General features: G+C 52.8%; 1 protein-coding gene across 2 annotated transcripts in view; it reads left to right on the top strand.

The window, feature by feature from the left end:
* Positions 1 to 5,413: 5,413 nt before the first annotated feature.
* GOLGB1 (golgin B1) overlaps positions 5,414 to 22,650 on the top strand; it is a 49,439-nt gene continuing 32,202 nt past the window's right edge. The window contains exons 1-6 of one of the 2 annotated variants that reach the window (XM_090041427.1): positions 5,414 to 5,470; positions 8,080 to 8,226; positions 10,052 to 10,148; positions 12,191 to 12,343; positions 12,554 to 12,709; positions 20,211 to 20,363. In XM_090041427.1, coding sequence (XP_089897553.1) covers positions 10,059 to 10,148; positions 12,191 to 12,343; positions 12,554 to 12,709; positions 20,211 to 20,363 — 552 coding nt within the window. In that variant the 5' untranslated portion in view covers positions 5,414 to 5,470; positions 8,080 to 8,226; positions 10,052 to 10,058. The remainder of the gene's footprint in view (positions 5,471 to 8,079; positions 8,227 to 10,051; positions 10,149 to 12,190; positions 12,344 to 12,553; positions 12,710 to 20,210; positions 20,364 to 22,650) is intronic. The other variant, XM_090041428.1, reaches the window with a different exon arrangement.

The following is a 22,650-nucleotide window of genomic DNA, read 5'->3' as shown; positions in this document are numbered from 1 at the left end:
GAAGCTAAGCGGGGAAGGTACGGTACAAACACAGACTCAGCTTCTCATGAGCATACTGGAGCAACACAGGAAAGACCGTAGAGAGACAAAGTGTTGTATTTGTCTCGTGCTGGGCATTTGCATCACGAGCCAACAGAACAGGAAAGTCTTATTGATGAAAACCAACTAACCCAACTGCATGATTTGAATGCTAAAAACAGCAGTTATAACCTGGTTAGGAAGGACAGAGTGGGCAAAGATGGATGAGGGGTAGCTTTGTTAAAGGCAGCCTCCTACTCGCGTTGTTAAAGGCAGAGCTACCTACCTGCGAGCTCTTGGGCGCTCAGAACGGGCGCTGAATGATATGGATCCATGAGCCAACTAACAAAACCCAGAGGAGGGACTGATGAGGGTTATTCAGGCCTCCAGATCAGACAGGGAACAGGAAAATTAACTCTGTCTGTAATGAGTGGAAAGAAAACATACATCATGGGAGACTTTGCTTCGGAGGTGTATAGTGGAGTCTCAGACAGCTGACAGGAAAACATTCCTGGAGCGTGGAAAAGGTAGAGATGATTATGTTTTAACAGAATGGGCATTATAACCAGGAGATTTCATAGATTTCTTAGACATTCGGGCTGGAAGGGACCTCGGGAGATCATCGAGTCCAGCCCCCCGCCCAAAGGGCAGGAAGTCAGCTGGGGTCATAGGATCCGGGAAGCCGGAGGAGCCTGTGTCAGAGCATGGAGCCCCTCGTTAGCCCTCTCCTCACACAGAGGCTTACAACATCACTCAATGCAGGTGAGACAAATAATGAGCAGAAAGGTGACAGTCTTGTGTTACATTACGGTCCAGCTGGAACGTACCGACCTTCCCCCATCCGGATCCAGCTGACCTGATTTTTCCAAGGAAATTCTGCCTGGGACTCAGTTTCCTTTGCATTGTCAGCCTCACTTAAGCTAGCCCATGCTAACTCAAACTCAGCCCTACGGCAAACTAAAATGACTATAATGCCAGCTAAAAGTATTCAGACTTAACACAAAGGCCTACCCGGTTATATGGGCAAACAGAACAACCCTGGCCTTAGATCTACAGAGGTGTCTCTTCCAAAAGCTAGAGAAAAAAAATTCCTCCCAATCAAAACTAGGATTCCACCATTAGGAAAAGGATGATTTTGCTAAAAGACCGTCCAGATGCAGTCATGTATTGAGGAGGAGGAGGACAGTATATTTACAGCACAGAAGGAAGGGTGTGGAATATCTTCCAGTCCAGCAGTAATTAAGGAAATGTTAAACATTTTAAGTCACCACACCCAGATCGCTTGCACCCAAGAGTCCAAAAAGAACTGTGTTAGACTTTTGGCTACTATTTTTAGTATGTCTTAAAATATACCAGAAAACTAGAAGATTTTATATACTGCACCTGTATGCAAAAACAGCAATTGGATGGCTTGGGTAACAACAAGTCAATTAACCTGAACCCTGATCCAATTAATAATAATAATAACAACAATTATTATTAAGCCTAATAATTAAATAATTAAATAATATGTAATAAATATAATAAACACTATATGAATAATAAATACTACTTAAATAAATAATAATGATAATTAAAACTAATATAAGACTGACTTGATAAAAGAATTAAAGGATAGGAATATATTGCCAGCAAACACAATCAGATGGAAAACAGGTCTTGTCAAACAAACCCACTGTCACTCTGATAATTGTATAAGGAAAATAAACACCAATAATACCAATAAAGCACATATTAAAAGGCTGACTGACAGGTCTCAGCGAAGTGCTGGTGGGAAATAATCCTCACATTATGGCATTTCTAGCACAGTTCTGGAGGACTTGACTCTAAGCCAGATACTAGCTGGCATTTTCATCAATACAGTTATATAATGGAGGACACAAAGGTTGGTAAATGATGAGGGTGACAAGGTAGCCATATAGCAAACTCTGAATTACTTAATATGATGAACCCAATCAAAGAAAACTGAAATGCAAAACGATACATCCAGGGGTACGGACTGAAGACCACACTTAATGAATGGGTGACTGTGTAACAAACCCCACACAGTGTATACATTACAACTGTGTCCTGAAAAGCAGGGACTCTGGCAAGGATCTGGTGGACAATCAGTTCCCCACAAGCTCCCAGCATCATGTTGTGGTGCAAAGGACCACACCATCTTTAGATCATTCAAAAGGTGAGTAGCAAGTAAGAGTCAGAAGATGACTTTACCCCTATGTATGATATGAGGGAGGTAGATACCAGGCTCTTGCATTGATATCAGTCGCTGTGTTTTCAAAGCGATGTTCAGCTATGGAACAGGGCACAGAAAAAAAAACCTCTAAAGGAATTCAAGGGCAGGAGAAAACCCTTCTAAGCAGCGGCTTAAGGAGCTCAATCTGTTGAGCTTATCAAAAAGCAGCTTGAGAGGTGATTGACTGCCGTGGGTAAGTACTTTCCCACCAAAAAATACCGGGCTCCAAAGGATTGTTTAACTAGTGGAGAAAGGTATTGCAAAAATGAGTGCCTGGAAGCTGAAACCCAACAAACTCAGATGGGAAACAGGACACAGATTTCACAGTTAACTACTGGGACATATGACTGTGGGGAAGGATGCATTCTCCACCCCTTCACATCTTCAGATCAAGAACAGATGTCTTTCTGGAAGATAAGATTTAGTTAAATCCAAGTTCTTAGGTCCACTACAGGGGTAAATGGGTGAAATGCAATGACCTCTGACATAGCAGATGTCAGAGTAGGTGCTCTAACGGCCTTAAACGCTGTGAACCAATGAATCCCCATAGCATCTGACCCCGAGCATCCTGGGCCTGTATTCTAGACAGCACAGGGATCTGAGGGAAAGCTTTGTGAGCAGCTAGGGATGTAAGAAGGATAAATCCAGCAGATACTCAGGACTGACTCTTAAACGTGAGCGGCAGAGTCTTAGTTGTCTCCCAGCAACCCCAAGTCGAGAAGCTGGACCTAGATGAACAGAATAACATCATCTAGGTCTGGCTAAAACTGTTGCTGTAGCATTCGGTACATGGCTGCGTCTACATGAGACACTTTACTGAGCAGTAAGTAAATCTACTGCGCATTAAAGCATCACTGTCTATACATGCAGGCACCTACTACACAGTAAATTAGTTTACTGCACAGTAAATTTACTGTGCAATAAAGCCGAATAGCATTAATTACACGTGTAGACGTGCCCACTGCAATCTACTATTGAAATTGGACGGAACCCCCTATCATTTCAATGGTCATTTCTCAGCCATCTGTACTCATGCATAATGGGAAACTGTTCAAGTGAGAGTCGCACAGACAAGTCAGGTCTAAGGATACATGACACCTACTGCTATAAGATGGGAAACCAGTGATCCTGGGGTAATAGCACTTGAAACAGGAGATGAACATGAGAGAAGAGTTTTAGCCATGTGGATGGATAGAAAAGGAGGCTTTCCACAGAAACACAGGATTTCCCACACCAGATTCGACCAGCAGTTCAGCTCACCCTTCCGGGTGTAGAAAAGGCAACACCAGATGCTGCAGGAAAACGAGAACTACCCTAGAGGCAGATGTGAGATGGCTTTGCTGAAGTGAAAACGTTGTCCCAAGAGGCTGACAGCATTCGTGACAACGACACTGGAGGTTGGCATCCACCTGAGAGCCCAGTCCCTTCTTGCATTTTGCTGCACATGTGCTTCCAACAATCTCCCACAGCCAAGAAACCCACGGACGAGCTATAACTGGGGTGAAAAGTTATTCCCTTTTACCCACTGTGAATTTGCCACCTTCTCATGTGATGGGATGTCGTCCTGTTCCAGTCTTCTAAGAACAAGTGTTGAAACGGGATGAAATTTGATGAACAATTGGTCACCTAGGCCCCTCCTACACATTATATATATTATGCCATTAACTGGCAAACTGTGCAATACATTTTGACTGGCCACACGTACACAGTAATTATCACACCATCAAAAGGACTCCACATCTATAAAAAGAGCCAACGGGCTACAAAATCAGTGCTTGAAAATGTGTAACAACTTCATAGCTGGTTTCCGTCCGGCTTAAATTTGAACATGTGGCAGGGCCCAGAAGGAGGAATAAGAATTCCTGCTTGAAGCCGGGAGCTTCTCAGCTGGAAGCAATCCCGAAGAGAAGGACCTGGATTCTGCAAGGCATCGGTGGAAAGACAGAAGCATCAGTGCCACGGCAAGGAGCCGGCGAGGATTCCCCTGCAACGATACCCAGGGCTTTCGGACGGATGAACCCGTGCTGAACCAAGTGCGAGGGGAGCTGCTGGTGCGATCGGGGCAATAGGAGCCAAAGAGCAGCCGGGTTTACTCCAGAAAAACAAACAGGAAGGAGGGCTTGTTTGCTGTCCATGAACACAACACGGGGGAAACACCAGGGATGATGCCGGAGGCAGGCCCCTGTAGCTCCCAGGTCTCCTCTTCCTCGGTTTCCGACCCTCCACGTCACACTTCTGCACTGCCTCGTTAGCCCTACGAGAGCCTTTGGGCCGCGGGGCGAAAGCTGGTGCGCGCGCAACCGGGGCCAGGCTGTTTCTGCGCCCAAGGGTTTTTATTTCTGCCAGGGCTTCGTCAGGCTTTTCACCGCTCTCCTGGTAGCCTTCCGCGACACCACGTTGCCTGCTTCCCGGTCGCAGCGCGGCACCAGGCAGAGCTGTCCTCGAGCTGCAGGGACTCGGTGCCGGTCGCTCCCCTGAGCTCCTCCACGCTTTCCCGTCCAGCGCAGGCCGCGGCAGCCGGATTCATCGCCCTCGCACTGCTCGGCTGACGTCACTTGCGCTGGGCTCGTCTACACGTGTGCTAATGCACGTTAGCTCTCTACTGACCGCCAGCTCAGCCAACGCAGCATCTACTTCTCTTCAACCGAAGGCCCCACCCTACCGCCCCGCCCCTCCAGGCCCGCCCTCCCGGACCCGCCCACGGGCCCCACCCTGCCGCCCCGCCCCTCTAGGCCCCACCCTCTGCCCCTATAACCAGGCCCCGCCCACCCCCACTATCGCCCTGCCCCACCCACACGGCCGCAACCCAAAGAGCCCCGCCCCATATCCACCCCCATCCTACAGGCCCCGCCCCCACTGCCGCCGGCCCTTGGCATCTGGCAGGCCCGTCCTTGCGGCCCCGCCCACTCCAGGTCTGTCCCGCCTCCAGCCGGCGCGGATTGGCGGACTTCGCCCGACGCCGCGCGCGGATTGGCCGCCGCCGTGTTATGAGGCGGTGCCCGGCGCTTACGGCCACCTCCCCTCCGCGCCCGCGCCGCCATAGCAACGGCACCGCCCCCCGGCCACCATTGGCGGGTGTCCAAGTCTATCTCCCCGGCGCTTCTACCCATTGGTCGAGCCCACGCGCGGGGCGGGAGCCCCGGGGGGGCGGAAGCGGCGGCGGGTTCCGGTGCTGATGTGGCCGCGGGAGGGGCGGGGGAGCGCGGGAGCGAGCGGGTGAGTGAGTGAGTGAGTGCGGGGGCAGGGCAGTGGGGGTTTGCCCGGGGGGCAGCTTGCGTGGGAGGGGGTTGAGTTCCCCAGGGGGGTGCAGGTTGCACGGCGGGGGAAGGGGGGTAAGTTGCAAGGGGGTAAATCCACGGGGGCAGTGGGGGGTGGCATAGGATGGAGGTAAGTTTCATGGTGGGGTTGCACAGGCCCTGGGGCAGCTGGCCCAAGTTGGGCAGGTTACACAGCGGGCACAGTTTGCACGGGGAGTAGGTTGCCCCGGGGGGACAGGTAAGGTGCAGGGGGGCAGGTTGCCCTGGGGGGAGGCACGGGACACCCGCGCTGCCTGTACTGAACGGGGCTGGGAGACCCCAGGATGCAGGTCAGGAAAGTGCGGTTCAGAGGAGGTCGGGCTTGTCTCATCCTCTCTTCCGGTCGTCCTGCGTGAAAAGGGCACGTTACTGGCGAGTGGGGGGGGCCTGTTGGCAACGGGCTGGGGGTACCGCCAGCAAACATAACCTGCCTTTTGTCATAGAGTCATAGGGTGGAAGGGAGCTCGGGGTCACATCCAGTCCAACCCCCTGCTCTGAGCAGGACCAGCCCCAACTACAGCATCCCAGATGGGGCTTAAAAACCTCTGAGGGTGGTGACCCCACCACCTCTCTGGGTAACCTGTTCCAGTGCTTCACCACCCTCCTTGTGAGAGAGTTTTTCCTGATATCCAACCTCAACTTCCCTTGCTGCAGCTGGAGCCCAGCTACTTGTCCTGTCCTCTGCCCCCACTGAGAACAGTCCAGCTTTTCTCCTATATTATTTTCTGGTGTTCCTACACTCTCTGCTCCCCCCACCATCTACCTGGCTGTTTCATCCACCCTTTCTGCCCTGCATCAAACCTGGATGGTAAATTCATCAGTGTGGCAGCTCTCTCTGTGCTGCATCTCCAGGATGGGGCCTCTAAGCGCTCCTGTAATGCAAGTTGTTTGGCCCAGCACATACCTGCTTTTCATTTTACCGCTGACTGGTGTTTAAAAAAAAATAAAACCATGGGCTATCTGCTCTAGATGAGCTGCTGCCCCGACCAGATGCGGTTGAGTGTTTGCTGGTGTGTGCCCTTGCAGTGGAAATAGCTTTTGATGTAGTAAACTGTACTTGGAGCGGAGAGAGAGTGAATGAGTTGTTAGACAAGTGGTTTTGTTTTGAAAACGTCCCCATAGAGATGCCCCCTTTCTACGTTCTCAGGAATCGTCACCTTGCTTATTAGCCGTCTCTGGACCACGACATGCCAAAGTTTCAGGAACGGTAAAACCTGACAATAAAGTGTTATGGGAGTTGCCCCTTTCCCCTGAGTTAATAGAAGACATTCGGGGGTGACTGTTTCTTTTTCACAGCAGCTGTCTGGCTTTATGGCCCAACTCTGTCCTTGACTTTAAAATTGGGGCTCTAACGTAAATGTTATAACAAACAGGGCCGCTCCATTTCCTTAGGAGCACTGAACTGAAAGGGACTTCCTGGTTCCCGAGCCCCCTCCCTGCTCCCGTCCCATCACCCCTTGGATAAACAATGTAAGTTCCTGCTCAGAGCAGGTTCGGCCTGGGCTTGGCTGCTGCAACAAGTACACAGAAGCAGGCTCACACTTTGTAGAAATGCTGCCAGGACCAGTTCAGAGCCTCGTGGTCTGTGTGGCCAGCTCGGCTCGTGTTCTTGTGCTGGTGGGGTTTTTTAGCTAAAGTAGATCTCCCACTGTGATACCGCCCCCCTGATATGTTTAGGCAGAACAGCTGTATCTTTTGGCAGTTGTCATGTTGCTTCTTATATTCTCCTCCCATGAAGTAAGCTTTCCGTTCCCTTCATCACCCTGGGGACTCTTCTTTGCACCTGAATTCATTTTTTGAGCATGGGTGAGCTCTCCCCAGTGGCTAGTCAAATCGCACAAAGCCTTCCCTAGCTCTTGTACACACATCGGACCCGATACTTCCTGGGATCTTGTTTTATGGCTCTGTCATATTTGCTTATAGTCATCCTGTGCAGTTAACACACCCATGTCTTTCTCCTCTGCCGTAAAGGGCTGGGGGCACGGTGCAAGCAGCAGTTGGGGGTTACTGCTGTGATTAGCAAAAGAGACTTACCGTAGCTGTTTCACTCACACCGGCCTTCGTGCACAGAGATAATGCTTAGTTCTCTAGGGTTGGTCACAGAGATTTAAGTCTTGGAGGATTTCTGTGCCTCGGGGCTGGCTCTTGGGCAGGTGAGTGGCAGACAGGGCAGCTGGTTTCGGTGAGTCTCGTCTTCAAAGAAGACATCCTGAAAGCTTGCATCTGGCCACGTCCCTTCCTAAGAGCTTCAGCCTGCAGTGCACTTTGTAAAGAACTGCCTGGGGCCCAGCCTTCTTGCCCAGCTTTCCACCGTCAAGTGCTTGTTCTCAAAACGTTTTGCTCTGCCTTTCGTGAGCTTCTGCCAGGCAGTCGTAGAGGCCAAGAGGTGCCGCAGGCAATGTGGGAGAAGCCAGGGGCTCAGAGCAGGCAAAAGAATGCATTTTATGCCTAGCCCACATGGCAAGGGGTGAAGAAGGGGCTTTCTCTCCTCCCTGGGCTAGATAAATTGCTTCCTCCTGTTTCTTTCAGAGTTCCTGAGTGATGAAAACCTACTGCTGCAGGGGCAAATAGATGCGTCTCTGGAATCCAAGGCACCCGCCCATGGCCGTCGGCTCTGGTGCAAGGATCCCTACTGCAGAGTCAGCAGGACTGTGAACTGCACCGTGCGTAGAAGAGGTGGGTCTTAGTCATGGTTGAGGTAGCTCCTCTCCACAGCTGATGTTCTGATGAGACTTCCCTGCTACACAGAGGCAGTTGGCCTGGAGGTATGAATACTACACAGTGCTCATGAAAGCTGCAGTACTGTCAGTTGCCAACAATTATGTAGAAGTTCCTCCTTCAGACAGGAGCGCAAAGGGCAGGGCACTCAGATAACGTGTTCCCAGAGCACGCATGCTGCTGCATTTTTGTATTGGGCGGGGGTGTTTTCAGAGCATGAAGAGTCATGAATGCACAAATCGCTGTTGCTGGCTTAGTGACAAGTTGGGAGAAACACTGTCTTTCAGCTGGTCACAAATGAAAAACGTGTTGGGTTCTTTATTGCGAAGCCCAGCTGCGTATCTGCTAATGTTGAAGAGTCGCAGGGAAGCGCTGGGTCCCAGCAGCTGCCTGTACCACCCCTCAGTCCTAGAGTCACAGAAACCCCTGCTCAGAGCAGGACCAGCCCCAACTACATCATCCCAGCCGAGGCTTTGTCTAGCTAGGTCTCAAAGACCTCCAAGGATGGAGACTCTACCGCCTCTCTGGGTAACATGTTCCAATGTTTTACTACCCTCCTCATGAGAGAGTTTTTCCTAAGATCCAACCTCAACTTCCCCTGCTGCAACCTGAGCCCACTGCTCCTTCTCTTATCTCACCACTGAGAACAGTCCAGCTCCATCCCTTTTGGCCTCCCTGCAGGGAGTTGAACCACCCTCAGGTACTTGAGTCATTTCCCTAAGCCCCCTTGCTCTGCTCCTTGCTGTGCTGCCCCTGCTAGGAGCTGGGTGAGAGTTCTCCTCTGGGGGCATTGATGAAGTCAACTGGCATCTGACTGCTAGTCTGTCAGAGTGGGCCAAGCCTCTGCCCAGCACCTTGTCACCTGTTCAGGTGCAAAATCTGCATGAGGATGACTGGTAGCAGCTTGCAACCCTGTGCACGTGCCTGTGTGTTCATACTGTGTCCTCTATTTCTTGTTGGCCACAGAAGCACTTGGGTCTCAGCAGGGTCCCTGTGCTGTGGGCACTGTGCAGACACGTAACGGAGAATGATGCCTGATGCTTTGCACAGATAGATTTTAGTCTGATCTGTGCTACGCGGGTTCACATAACACAGGGTTGCACCTCTGGGTCCTGCCTCTGCCTTTGCACTTCAGGCTGAGTTAGAGCATGGCCTTTAGAAGGAGGTGCCTCATCTTGAATGGAGTATGTCACTGGGTGGAGACCCAGCCATGTCCTGGCTCAGGTGACTTGGTGGCTAATGACCCTCACTTAAAGGTGCACATCTTTATTCCTAGTGAGGTTCACCTAGCTTCTGTTTCCAGCTGTTGGAGCTGGCTCTGCATCTGTCTGCCAGACTGAAGTGCTTTTTGGTGTCGGGAATCTCTCCCTATAGGTGCTTGTGGATTATGTTCAGACCCCCCTGCCTTCTTTTGAATAAACTTAAATAGACTGTGTTTGTTTAGCCTCCCTGGGAAGTAAGGTTTCCTGATGCCAGATCTGTCATGTAGCTGGCGTTTAGTCCATCTTTGGTGGTACAGAGGCCTCCCCACTTCTGACTTGCACCTCCTGATGCCATATCCATGCCCAGACTTGCCCTCTTAGTGACAGCATTTCTGCTTCTCCTTGAGTGTTGCTCTGGCATCTGCCTTGTCACGAGGCAGAGCGAAGCATAGTGCATCCCCATAGAGTTGCCTTTCTGTAGGACCTCGGCCATCAGCAGGGAAGCAGCTCTCATGTTCCTTAGCAGTCTGGCTCTTCCCTAAATTCAGCTGCTTCCTTCTCGTCCTTCTGCTCGCCTGCAGGCCCAAGATGCTGAGCCGCCTGTCCGGGTTGGCAAACACTGTTCTGCAGGAGTTGTCGGGGGATGGAGCTGACGAGGAAGCGGAGACTTCTGCCCCCGTAAGTATGCTGTGTCGTGCCGGTGGTGGGCTTGGGGTGAGCTGCTGGAGGCCTGTGGGTTGCAGTCTCTCGTCGCCTGACAGCTGATGCAGGCTGTCACCCCAGCTCTGCTGCTCCTGCATTCCTGGCTGCTTCTCTTCAGTTGAGACAGGTGCCGGGCAGAACCGCGGGACCTTTTCAACCAGTGGAACCAGCTAGCAGAGCGGGAAGGAGTGAGCAGTGACCTGAGCTGGGAGTCTTTGGGATCATTTTGAGGGAGCTGTGTGGCCATCTGCTCTGCCCACTGCACTGTGTCTGGACAGTGGAGGGTGGGGATCAGGGGCACCCCACTGGGTTAGACTTGTCAGTCTCTCCGAGGCCATGTTACAGTAGAGATGCTCCCTTCCCACCTGGTTCTGGCTGGGCTGGCCTCATTCATCAGCAGGGATCCTGGTTTTCTGTTTCCCACGGAAAAACAGAGAAAACCACAGACTTCCCACTTTTTATCAGGGAAAACACGGATTTTCCCTTTTAGAAGAGAAACCCATGGATTTCCCCTTTTGCAAAGAGCTCTGCAGGCTGGCTGAGTTCCAGCCTACAAGAGCTGTTTGCAAAAGGGGTGGGGAAACTCCCAACCCTGAAGCGGGGGAAGGGCAGGGCCCAACGCTCACACTTACTAGAGGCTGCTTCAGGCTCACTCTTCTTGCTGGAGGTAAGTGGGGCTCGGGGGTTGCGGAGCAGGACTGGAGAGGAAGCTGGCTGGGGGCTGAGGGAGCGGGGAGGTTTGCAGCCAGGCACTCCAGCTGGGAGGGGGTTTGCAGCCTCCCCACTCCTGGCTAGAGTGCTCATCTGGCTGGAAACCCCTGACGCTTCCGGTTAGCTGCAAACCTCCCTGCTCCCTCAGCCCCCAGCCAGCTTGGGCACTCCCCAGCCGGGCACTCCAGTTAGGAATGGGGGGTTTGCAGCTGGCTGGAAGGGACGGGGGTTTGCAGCCGGCCGAGTGCTCTGGCCAGGAGCAGGCAGGCTGCAAACCCCCTCCCGGCTGGAGTGGCCAGCCGGCTGCAAACCGTGGGTCACAAATGCTGCCCTCCCCCAGGCTCTCCAGAGTGTAGCATGTGCGACTGACACGGCAGGGCACAGCAGGGTCATGCACGAAAGCAGCCTGCCGCTGCAAGCTCCATGCTGCCCTGGCCACGCTTCCTCTGCATGAATGGGGGCAGTGAACATCTGCCCTGCCCCTACCTGCCACATAGATCGGGGGGGGGTCCCTCCTGCCCCCCCAGGAGTGTATGCTGCCACTGGGAGCTGGCCCCGCCCAAGCCTGCAGCAGGGAGGAGCCAGCTCATGCTTTGCTGTAGCAGCCGCTGCCTTCCATTCGGGGCATGGGGCTGCAGACCTGGATCCAAGCCCCCTCCAGCAGGGCCAGGGGTCAGGGGCCATGGGTGAGAGGCAAGGGGCACAGGCAAGGCTGGGGGAGGGGGGAGAGTGAGAGACATCATCAGGGCTGTGGGGGGCGTTTAATTTTAACCACGGATTTTGGGATTTTTATCAGAGAATTTGTGGGGGGGGTTTTCACGGAAAACCAGGATCCCTGTTCATCAGCCCCGTGGCAAGCTTACGAGGAGCTGCAGCTAGACTGGCTTGCAGCCTTCAGGAGCTGGGGGGAAGGTGTCTGCATGGACACACGGCTACATTGCAGGCCTAGATCTAGTGACCTTGGAAGATCGTCAAGTCCAGCCCCCCGCCCCAGGGGCAGGAAGTCAGCTGGGGTCAAAGGATCTCAGCAAGATAAGTGTCCAAACATGTCTTAAAGGAGTCCAGAGTAGGTGCTTGCACCACCTCTGGAGGGAGTCTATTCCAAGATGTGGGCTCGGATATAAGGAAAAGCTTCTTTACTGTCTAACCTAAAATGGTCTTGGAGCAGTTTGTGACCATTGGACCTTGTCATCCCTTGGGACGCTCTGGTGAACAGGCATTTCCCCAGATCCTGGTGTATGCCCCTTATATACTTATAGGTCTTATACACTTATAGGCGTTTCCAGCTGCTCTTCTGATTTCTGCAGGTGCCAGTCTTGGAGTCGGCAATGGAAAGCAGGGACGAGACGCCCGAGGACATGCTGGAGCGTCTGGCCCACACGGAGCGCCTGGTTGTCCAGCTGAAGGATCTAATCCGAGAGAAGGATGCCCAGCTCCAGCAGAAAGAAGTTGCCCTCAAGGTAGCCTGTGGTTCTGCTGGGGGCTGGGTGAGATGCCGCTGCTGTTTTCCAGGCAGTCGAGCGTTGGGCTTCCCCAGAGTGTGGGGGGTCTCCTTCCTGACTTGGAAATACAAAGTCGGCGTGACAACATGGAGCTACAGAGACATCCTTCTCTTGTGGAGGGGGCCATGGCATCTTCATCACAGTTTCTCTGCCCCTTTCCTTCTGCAGGAGGAACGGGAGGCGGCAGATGCAAAGCTGATGAAGTTGAAGCTTCAGGCCAAAGCCAAGCTGGCAGCTCTCAACAAGCGCGTGGAAGAGCTGACGGGACAGGGGGCATCGCTGCCTGTGAAGAGCCTGCCTGGCGAACAGCTGGATCCCAGTAAGGTGCGAATGTCCTGGCTGTAGGAAAAGCTTTGGGGCAGCCTGCCTCTCAGACCCTGATGAGCTGTGAGGTACCCTACCTCTCGGGGTGGGTTGACACGATAAAATTACAGAATCATAGAAAATTGGGGTTGGAAGGGACCACAGGAGGTCACATCTATCCAACCCCCTGCTTAAAGGAGGACCAGCTCCAACTACATCATCCCAGCTATGGCTTTGTCTACTGAAGTCTTCAAAACCTCCCAGGGTGGAGATTTCCCCACCTCTCTGGATAACCTGTTCCAGTGTTTTACTACCCTCCTAGCTAGAGAGTTTCTCCTAATATCCAACCTCAACTTCCCTTGCTGCAACATGAGCCTATTGCTCCTTGTTCTGTCATCTTCCCCCACTGAGAACAGCCCAGCCCCATCCTGTTTGCAGCCCCCCTGCAGGGAGTTGAAGGCTGCTGTCAAATCCCCCCTCGGTCTTCTCTTCTCCAGACTAAATCAGCCCAGTTCCTCCAGCCTCTCCTCACCATTCCTATCCCCCAGCCCCGAACCACTTTCATTGTCCTCCACTAGACTCTCTCCAATGTGTCCAGATCCTTTCTGTAGTGAGGACATAGCTTTACACAGGACTCCAGATGTGGCCTCCCCAGTGCTGAATAGAGGGGGAGAATCACTGCGCTTGATCTCCCGGCAGCGCTCCTTCCAATGCAGCCCAGGATGCTGGTAGCCTGCTTGGCACCAAGGGCACATTGCTGGCTCTTGTTCAGCTTGTCGTCCCCCATCGCCCCCAGGTCCTTTTCTGCAGAGCTGCTGCCCAGCCCGTCACCCCAGCCTGTCCCGGTGCAGGAGATTGCTCCCTCCTCGGTGCAGGACTTTGCACTTGCCTTTGTTGAACCGCATCCATTGAATCTTCCAGGTCATTGATGAATAGCATCATTAATAGATCATTAATAGATAAGGGGTTCCTGTTATTGGAGAGCCTTTGAGTTTGAATCTCTGCTATTCATGTTCCTCCCATTAAATGACCCTGCAGGCTGAGGGAGTGCTATTCAAAATGCTCCAGCAGGGAAGTCTTCTCTCTGGAGCCAGAGTCCAGCTGCTTCCGCAGGATGCTGTAGTCTTCTCTCCAGTCTTTGGCCTACCTCCCTTTGCCTTAGCCACAGTGTGGGGAAGAACCTGCCATCATAATTTTGTCTGAGCTGTAGCTGGGGCAGGGAAAGGGGGGAGGTGCAGCCATAGAGACCAACAAGATGGTCAATGTACTTGAAAGAAAGCAAATTCCAGATTGTTTTAGTGCTGCACATAGCTCATTTGTGCAGCATGCTGTCACTGAGGGCATGGGCTCAGCCTTAGTAAAGGGTTATAGTAGTGCTGTAGCTGCAATGTATGAGGAGCAACAAGAGATACTGCCTAGCTCACCTTACTAAATGGATGAGAGATGTTTATATAGGTGCAAATGTCTACTGTTACATTCGAGTGAATTACATGTTTCAGGGGCCTTACGTAAAAACTTCATCTGTGACTTAGTTATTCTGAAATTGGCTGTTAATGGGTTTTTCTTCATCTTCTTCTGAATGACTTAGTATGGGCTATAGCTAGAGGTGGGATACTCTGTGGACCATGGATAAAATAACTGTTTCTCACTCAAGGGAAATGGGGTTGATCTAATCCAAGGGTGTCCAATTTGTGGCACAGGTGCTACAAGTGGCATGGCAGCTTCTGTATGTGGCACATGGCAAATGGGTCAGAGAGCAGAAAGCAGAGCAGCAGATCAGGCAGGGAGGAAAGGTTCAGGAGCAGAAGGCAGAGCAGCAGATGGGGGAAGAGGTTCAACATGACGTTCAGGAAGGGAGCAGGCCTAAAAGGTTGGCTCCTGCTGACCTGATCTGTCTGGACTTCAGTGCGGTGTTTGATGAGACTCTGCACAGGACTTTCATTATCTAAATGGAAGAATACACACTTGTGACGAGCAAGGCAGGAGTGGCAGGAAGATGGCTAGAGGCGTGACAGCATTTGGCGGTGCTGCCAGGTGGACTGTTGAGCTGGGGGAAGTTACTAGTGCAGTTCCTGAAGAGTCTTAATATATTCCTTAATGATCTTGGCACAAAGAGTAGGAGGGTGCATGTGGCTGGTACAGAACTGGGAAGCATTTGCCCATGCAGAGGGAAGTTGGAGTACATTACAGGAGGAACTGGATAATAGAAACAAGCAGTCGGAACTCACCTTCCTGCTAGCTGACACCAGCCCGGACATAGTGGGGATCACTGAAACGTGGTGGGACTCAACGCATGACTGGGCGGTGAATGTCAAGGGCTGTCGGCTGTACAGGAGGGACAGGATAGGAAGGAGAGGTGGGGGCATAGCACTCTACATTAAGGAGGAATACACATCCTCATCAGTTAGCAAAGAGTCAGAGTAGGATCACTCTGAAGTGCTTTGGGTTAGGGTACAAGGCAGTCGAGGGGAGAGAGACTTAACGGCGGGGCCTACTACAGACCTCCCAACCAGGGAGAGGAGCTTGACCAGGAATTCTTGGGTCAGCTCACAGAGGAGGTGAAGGCTAAGGATGTGGTGGTCGTGGGGGACCTGAACTTCCCGGACATCTGCTGGGAAGAGCAGTCAGCCAGGTCTGACCGCTCACGTCGGTTCTTGGCCAGAGTGCAGGACCTCCATCTAACCCGGGGGGGGCACAGCCCCACCGGGGGGGACGCCTTGTTGGACCTGGTGCTGGCCACGGGCGACGACCTGGTGAGGGGGCTGCGGGTGCTCGACCACGTGGGTGACAGCGATCATCGCCTGCTGGGATTCACCATCCAGCGGAAGGTGGCAAAGGCCTGCAGTAAGGCAGCAGCCCTAGATTTCAGGAGGGCTGACTTCAACGAGCTAAGGAGGATAGTTGGAGAAGCACTGAGGTCCCGGGGGGAAAGCCAGGTATCAAAGAAGAGTGGTCGCTCCTTAAGGAGATGATCCTCCAAGCCCAAAGGAAGATAATCCCAACGAGGATCAAAGGGAGCAGGAGAGCACACAAGCCTCCATGGCTCACCAAAAGCATCCAGGAATGTGTCCTTGCTAAAACGGAGGCGCACACCCAATGGAAAGGAGCAGACATCACCAGGGAGTTGCTCGGGGATGCAGGGGGGCAGTTAGGAAGGCCAAGGCAGAGATGGGACTGGGACTAGCTTCCCAGATTAAGGACAATAAGAAGTCCTTCTTTAAATACGTAGGAGGTAAAAAGAAGGTCCCGGATAATGTGGGGCCCTTGCAGGACGCGTTGGGAAATGTGTTCGTCACACCAGACGGCAAAGCTAACATGTTTAACGATTTCTTTGCCTCCGTCTTCCTAAGTAGGGACCAGAACAGCCACCTCCCTGCTGGGCCCCCCTTGGGCCCCGGGGGAGGCACACCTGGGCCACGGGTTAGCGAGGAACTAGTTAGGGAGCTTCTGGAGGGACTGGACATATTCAAGTCAGCCAGTCCGGATGATCTCCACCCTAGAGTTCTAAAGGAATTGGCTGAGGTCATTGTGGGACCCCTGGCACGGCTTTACGAGCACTCGTGGTGCTCTGGTGTGGTGCCGGGGGACTGGAAGAGGACCACCATGGTTCCCATCTTCAAAAAGGGGAAGAAGGAGGACCTGGGGAACTATAGGCCAGTTAATCTTACCTCGATCCTAGGCAAGCTGTTTGAGAAAATTATGCTGGCACACATCCAGGAGGGGCCAGCAGGAGACTGCATGCTTAGGGGCAACCAACACGGGTTCATCAGTGGCAGGTCCTGTCAGACCAACCTGGTGGCCTTTTATGATCAGATCACCAGATCGTTAGATGCAGGGGCAGCAGTGGACATCGTCTTCCTGGACTTCCGGAAGGCCTTCGACACTGTCTCTCACCCCGTTCTCATTCAGAAACTGGGGACTGTGGTGTCGACACCCACACAGTCAAATGGGTCGCCAGCTGGCTGGAGGGCCGCACCCAGAGAGCGGTGGTGGATGGGTCATTTTCAACCTGGAGGGATGTGGGCAGTGGGGTCCCCCAGGGCTCGGTCCTCGGGCCCGCAGTGTTCAACATCTTCATCAGCGACTTGGACGAGGGGGTAAAAAGCACCTGTTCAAATTTGCTGATGACACTACGATGTGGGGGGACGTGGGCACGCTGGAAGGGAGGAATAGGCTGCAATCGGACCTGGACAGGTTACAGGGGTGGGCGGATGAGAACAGGATGGGATTCAACACAGACAAGTGCAAGGTGCTGCACCTGGGGAGGAAGAACCAGCACCATACCTACAGGTTGGGGAACTCCCCTCTTGTCAGCACGGAGGCGGAAAGGGATCTGGGGGTCATCATTGACTCCAAGATGAACGTGGCCCGGCAGTGTGGGGAGGCGGTCAGGAAGGCCAACCGCACCTTGTCCTGCATCCACAGATGCATCTCGAGCAGGTCCAGGGAGGTGATCCTCCCCCTTTATGCGGCACTGGTCAGGCCGCAGCTGGAGTACTGCGTCCAGGTCTGGGCGCCGCACTTCAGGAGGGATGTCGACAGCATGGAGAGGGTCCAGAGGAGGCCACTCGCATGATCAGGGGGCAGCAGGGCAGGCCCTATGAGGAGAGGCTACGGGACCTGAACCTGTTCAGCCTCCGCAAGAGAAGGCTGAGGGGATCTAGTGACCTGTTACAAACTAGTCAGGGGGACCAGCAGGCACTGGGGGAGTCCCTGTTCCCCCGAGCACCGCCAGGAGTGACCAGAAATAATGGTCACAAGCTGGCAGAGGGGAGATTTAGGTTAGATATCAGGAGGCGACGTCACGCTCAGGGCGGCTAGGGTCTGGAACCAGCTTCCAAGAGAAGTGGTGCAGGCTCCCACCCTGGGGGTGTTTAAGAGGAGGCTGGATGAACACCTTGTGGGGGTCGTTTGGCCCCAGTACTCTTTCCTGCCATGGCAGGGGGTCAGGCTAGATGATCTACTCAGGTCCCTTCTGACCCCAGAAACTATGAAACAGGAGGAAATTTAACAATTCAGGGTGTGAAGTCATGCAGTTAAAGGCTCGTGACAAGTCTTTCTGTTCTAAACTAGAAGTTGAAATGATGAGAGGAGAAAGATGTAGGTGTGTGAGTCATTTGCAGGGTGATGACGAGCCACCAGTGCGACAGCCACAGAGCAGGCAAGTGCTATCCCAGGAGGCTTTTAGGCAAGACGTTTCCAGTAGAACGAGGGAAGTGTTACAAGGTGCTGCTGAGACTCAACTAGAAAATGGCCCAGGTCTGGTCACCTGCAGGCAGGAGTGGACCCCTCACTGCAGTAAGTGCAGGGACACGTAAGGAGAGTCAAGGGACTGGACAGCCCGCTGTTCAAGAGGAGGCTGAATCAGCTCAGCTTGTTTAGTCTGCAACAGAGTGCTCAACCGCGGCCCCCGGAGCCTCGGAGTCCAGCCTGCGGCTCCCCATGGGTCAGGAAATTTAGCGACAGGGAAGCAGGGACAATTAATACGGCCGCCCCTGCCCACTGCCAACTTCCCAAGTCCTGCGGGGCAGGTCAGAGCTAGGCTGCACCCCCTTCCTAATTGGGACCCATTCTCCCCACCAAGCTGGGCTGTGTACCCTCCCCTTGCAGGCCTGGACTGGGCCAAGTCATGCCTCCTCCCCTCCTGTGGGACCTAGTTGCCCCTTTCCCTGCGCAGGTGGACTGGGGCTGCACTGCCCACCTCTGCCCTCTGCACAGCCAGATGGGGCCTTGCCATACCTGTCCCAGGCACCAGACTGGGTTCACCAGCCGGATCCAGCCCATGGAGGAATCGGGCAGTGCCCATTTGGCCTGCTGGACAATGCTGAGCACCACCTGTCTAGAAAGAGGTCATTAGCCACATTGGTGTGATGTGAGGCAGAAGACAGGGCAGTGTGGTACGTCAGAGACCCACTCGTGCAGAGAGGGATGAATTTAGAGCAGCGATTCTCAGCCCAGGTGCCACATGCCCTGCAGTGCTGGCACTGTGAGGTGTGCAGACGCAGTTCACAAGGTAAGTCCAGGGATTTCAAATAGGAGTATTAAAACCATCCTGACCCACTGTGGTGTTTGCAGCAGGAGAATTAATTGCTTTATTATCTTTATGTAATCCAAAAAAGAGGGAGAAGTAAGAGCTGGCATTTTCCATGGGGACCTCGAGTCTATCAAGAGGTGCCTCGAGTCTAAAAAAGGTTGAGAACCGCTCGTCCAGCGGAGCAGAGCAGTCGTGTCCCTTCACGGCCTCTCTAGGTATGCAGGAGAGGGTGATTTAAATTGAAGGACCATGTTGATTCAGGAATAAGCGGGGCTGAACTGGCCAGCAATGACTTCAGGCTAGAAATTAGAAGTGGGTTTCCAAGCATCCAAGGAGAGATGTCCTGGAACAGCCTTCCAGTAGGAGCAGTGGTGACGAGAAACCAGACTGGTGTTAATAGGGAGGCAGATACCCTTCTGAAGGGGATTATTTGACCCGGTTGCCTGACGTAGCAGGGGATGAGCCCCAACAATGCAGCTGTCTCTTCCAGTCGCAGGCCCCTGCGATCCCAGCCTGGCCAAACCTACTAGCTCCTTTGCCACAGAGGATGCGTTGCTGGAGGGAGGTGATTTCTCTCTGGCCAATCTCTTGAGTGCTGGCATGTGAAGGCACAGAGGGTTTGTGGGGAGCACGTGGCGTGCCAGAGGTGATGGCCATTACTGGCTTGTTTTGGCAATCGTGGTGGGCACAATATACGTATTTATTAGTGGGTTTTGACAGTGCAAAATGAGGCCATATGTTAAGCTGACATGCTTTCAACATCTTTCTAAGCGAAACTCCAAAGCAGTGTGAGGTCCTGGGCTGGAGACAGTGATGTGTCCTGAGCAAACCTAGGCTTCAGCCTGTATTTTGACAGCACTTTCTGTACTTTGAGCTCTGTCAGCTCCACAGTCAGGGTAGTTCGTTAGCCCGGAAAGCAGCTGCTGCTGTTACTGAGTTAATGGTTACACTTGTGTGCTCCCCTGTGCCATGTGCTGGGCTGCTGCGAGTCCCTCTGCTCTGGCTAGATACTGCCTTAGGGCTCCCTGTCTCTTTGCCTATGCCAAAAGTAGGCACCTCAAATTCAAGCAGACGCTGCCTAACCCCAGTCTGGTCAATAACTGTCTTTCTTAGTCCTTTTCCTATCAGGAAGATTTAACTGCCCGTTGCTAATTTAAAGGGGTCCCCTCTTTCTCTCATTAGTAATAGTCAGGAGGTGCATATGAGTTACAAGTCAAGACACCCATGTGGGTCTGATTGCATGAAACTCGCAGGTTGTAGCCAGACCATGGAGCGGAGGGACTTGGATAACTGCTCACATCATCGTTTACTGTGGAATAACGAGTCATTTTACATCGCAGCAGCAATGAAAGGGTGAGGAATTAGGGAACAGATCAATAAGGAAGCAGGTTGCAGTTAAGAACAACCCAGTACCCTGCACTCCAGTTGAGACTGAGTTGTTATGGTAGAGAGTGTTGTTTTCTCATTGTTTGCCTCCTTTCCATTCAGAATGACCAGAGGACGAATGAAGAGCACAGAGGAGAGGCTGAATCTCTGAAACAGCAGCTCCAGGAGCAGGAGGAGACTCTCAGGGACTTGAGGGAGCAGCTAGCTGCAGCCAGAGAGAGCCAAAAAGACATGCAGGCCAACCAAGCAGCCCAGGTAGGAAGACGGGGTCCAGCCATCTAAGCACTTGCTAGAGGCGAGTCATAGATTCATAGAAGTTGGGTCGGAAGGGACCTAAGTAGATCATCAAGTCCGACCCCCTGGCCTGGGCAGGAGAGAACACTTGGGCTCATGTGACCCCGGCTAGGTAATTATCAAGCCTCCTCCTAAAAACCACCAGGGTAGGAGCGAGGAACCACTTTGGAAGTTGGTTCCAGATCTTAGCTGCCTTGACCGTGAAGTAGCGCTTCCTGATGTCCAGCCTGAATCTGGTCTGTCAACTTGTGGCTGTTATTCCTCGTTACTCCCAGAGGCGCTCGGGGGAAGCAGGTCATTCCCATTCCCTGCTGGTCCCCCCCTAGTAAGTTTGTAAATGGCCATCAGGTTCCCTCTCAGCCTTCTCTTGTGGAGGCTGAACAGGTTCAGGTCCCGTCACCTCTCCTCGTAGGGCCTGCCCTGCTGCCCCCTGACCATACGAGTGGCCTCCTCCGGACCCTCTCCATGCTGTCCACATCCCTTCTGAAGTGCGGCGCTCAGACCTGGACGCAGTCCTCCAGCTGCGGCCTGACCAGTGCCGCATAGAGGGGGAGGATCACCCCCCTGGACCTGCTCGAGATGCATCTGTGGGTGCATGACAAGGTGCAGTTGGCCTTCCTGACCGTGTCCCCACACTGCTGGCCCATGTTCATCTTGGCATCAGTGATGACTCCAAGATCTTTCAGCCACCGTGCTTTTGATAAGAGAGTTCCCCAACCTGTAGGTCTGCTGCTGGTTCTTCCACCCCAGGTGTGGGTTCTTCCACCCTGCACTTGTCAGTGTTGAATCCCATCCTATTCTCATTTGCCCACCCCTGTAACCTGTCCAGGTCCAGTTGTATCCTGTCCCTCCTTTCTAGCGTGCCCCCCTCGCCCCAAATCTTGCTATCATCAGCAAATTTGAACAGGGTGCTTTTCTCCCCCTTGTCCAAGTCACTAATAAATTGAACAGTACAGGCCCAAGGACCAAGCCCTGGGGGACTCCACTGCCCACATCCCTCCAGGTCAAATATGACCACCCATCCACCACCACTCTCTGAGAGTGGCCCCTCAGGCAATTTGCTACCCATCTGACTGTATAGACATCAATGACACAGTCGCCTCGCTTTTTAATGAAAATGGGGTAGGAGACGGTGTCGAAGCCCCGCCTGAGGTCCAGAAAGACTGCGTCCACCACGACACCTGTGTCCAAGGATTTTGTGACCTGATCAGTCACACCTCTGTGAAAAAACACCACAAAACTATAAAGTAACTTAGAAGATCATTGTCGAAACTGTTTATATGTCTGTTTATCTATAACCCACCCTATCGGAAAGTCTTGGAAGGGCTTACAGCGAACAAACTTCCGACAAATGGGATTCCCAAAATAAGATCCAAAATCTGAGAACTTCAACACCTTCATGCCTCCCCTGCGTCCCTGCATAGACTCCCACGCGAGAAAACTTTCCCTCTAGGAAATGAGGTCTGTAATGTGACATGATGCTTTAATTTATTATGTGAGCTCTTGAATACTAGTTTTTACCGGACAGGCAGTTTTGTGGGGCTCAAAGCAGAAATGAGGAATTATGTGAAACTGGGCACAGATCCAGGGGCAGAAACTGCAGGGCTCTCTCATCGCCTGGGTATTGTAGCTTTCCCCAGTTAAAAAATGTAGTCTGCCCTTTTGCTCTCAGCAGAGTCTGAGTGTCAGGAGATGCTCGGGTGCTAGAGAAACTGTCTGTGGTTTGATGGCATTGGCACAGGGGTCGCAGTGCTGAGGGCAGCCTGGCTGCCAGCACACGTCTGGCCTCATGTGTGGTGTGACCTGATACGGACCTGAGTAGAAGCTGCCTGCACCTGCCTGTCACTGCCTGTCTCAACCCTCCATGCTCTTCTGGGGATTTCCATCTTGCTTTTCCCCTGAGGCAGTGGACAGACATAATGTCTGAAGTGTTTCTAAAGGCAAAAGTGTGGATGTACGCACAGGGTAAAATGCTCTGCAAATGTGCAAAGCCCAGGGAGAATGACCCTGGTGGAGCAGGTGCTGTGTGGTGCCGTTTCATTTTAGCAGCGTTCCCTGCTCTGCGTGCACACTCTGTGCCAGTGACTCTCAACCAGGGGGTCACCAGGTAGGCGATAAATGCAGGCTTTTCCCTGCTGCCTGCTTCTCGGAGCAGGTAAGCTCTCTAACAGATAAATCAGTTTGTGAAATGGGGTGCTGCTCAGTTCACAAAAGCTCACAGAGGCTGCCTCAAGCCTGAAATGGTTGA

The sequence above is a fragment of the Crocodylus siamensis genome, chromosome 4 (assembly GCF_052110815.1).
Source record: "Crocodylus siamensis isolate JL-2025a chromosome 4, ASM5211081v1, whole genome shotgun sequence".
NCBI classification, from domain to species: domain Eukaryota; kingdom Metazoa; phylum Chordata; order Crocodylia; family Crocodylidae; genus Crocodylus; species Crocodylus siamensis.
Note: the sequence above shows the minus strand (reverse complement) of the source record. Positions and strands in the feature narration are given on the sequence as shown.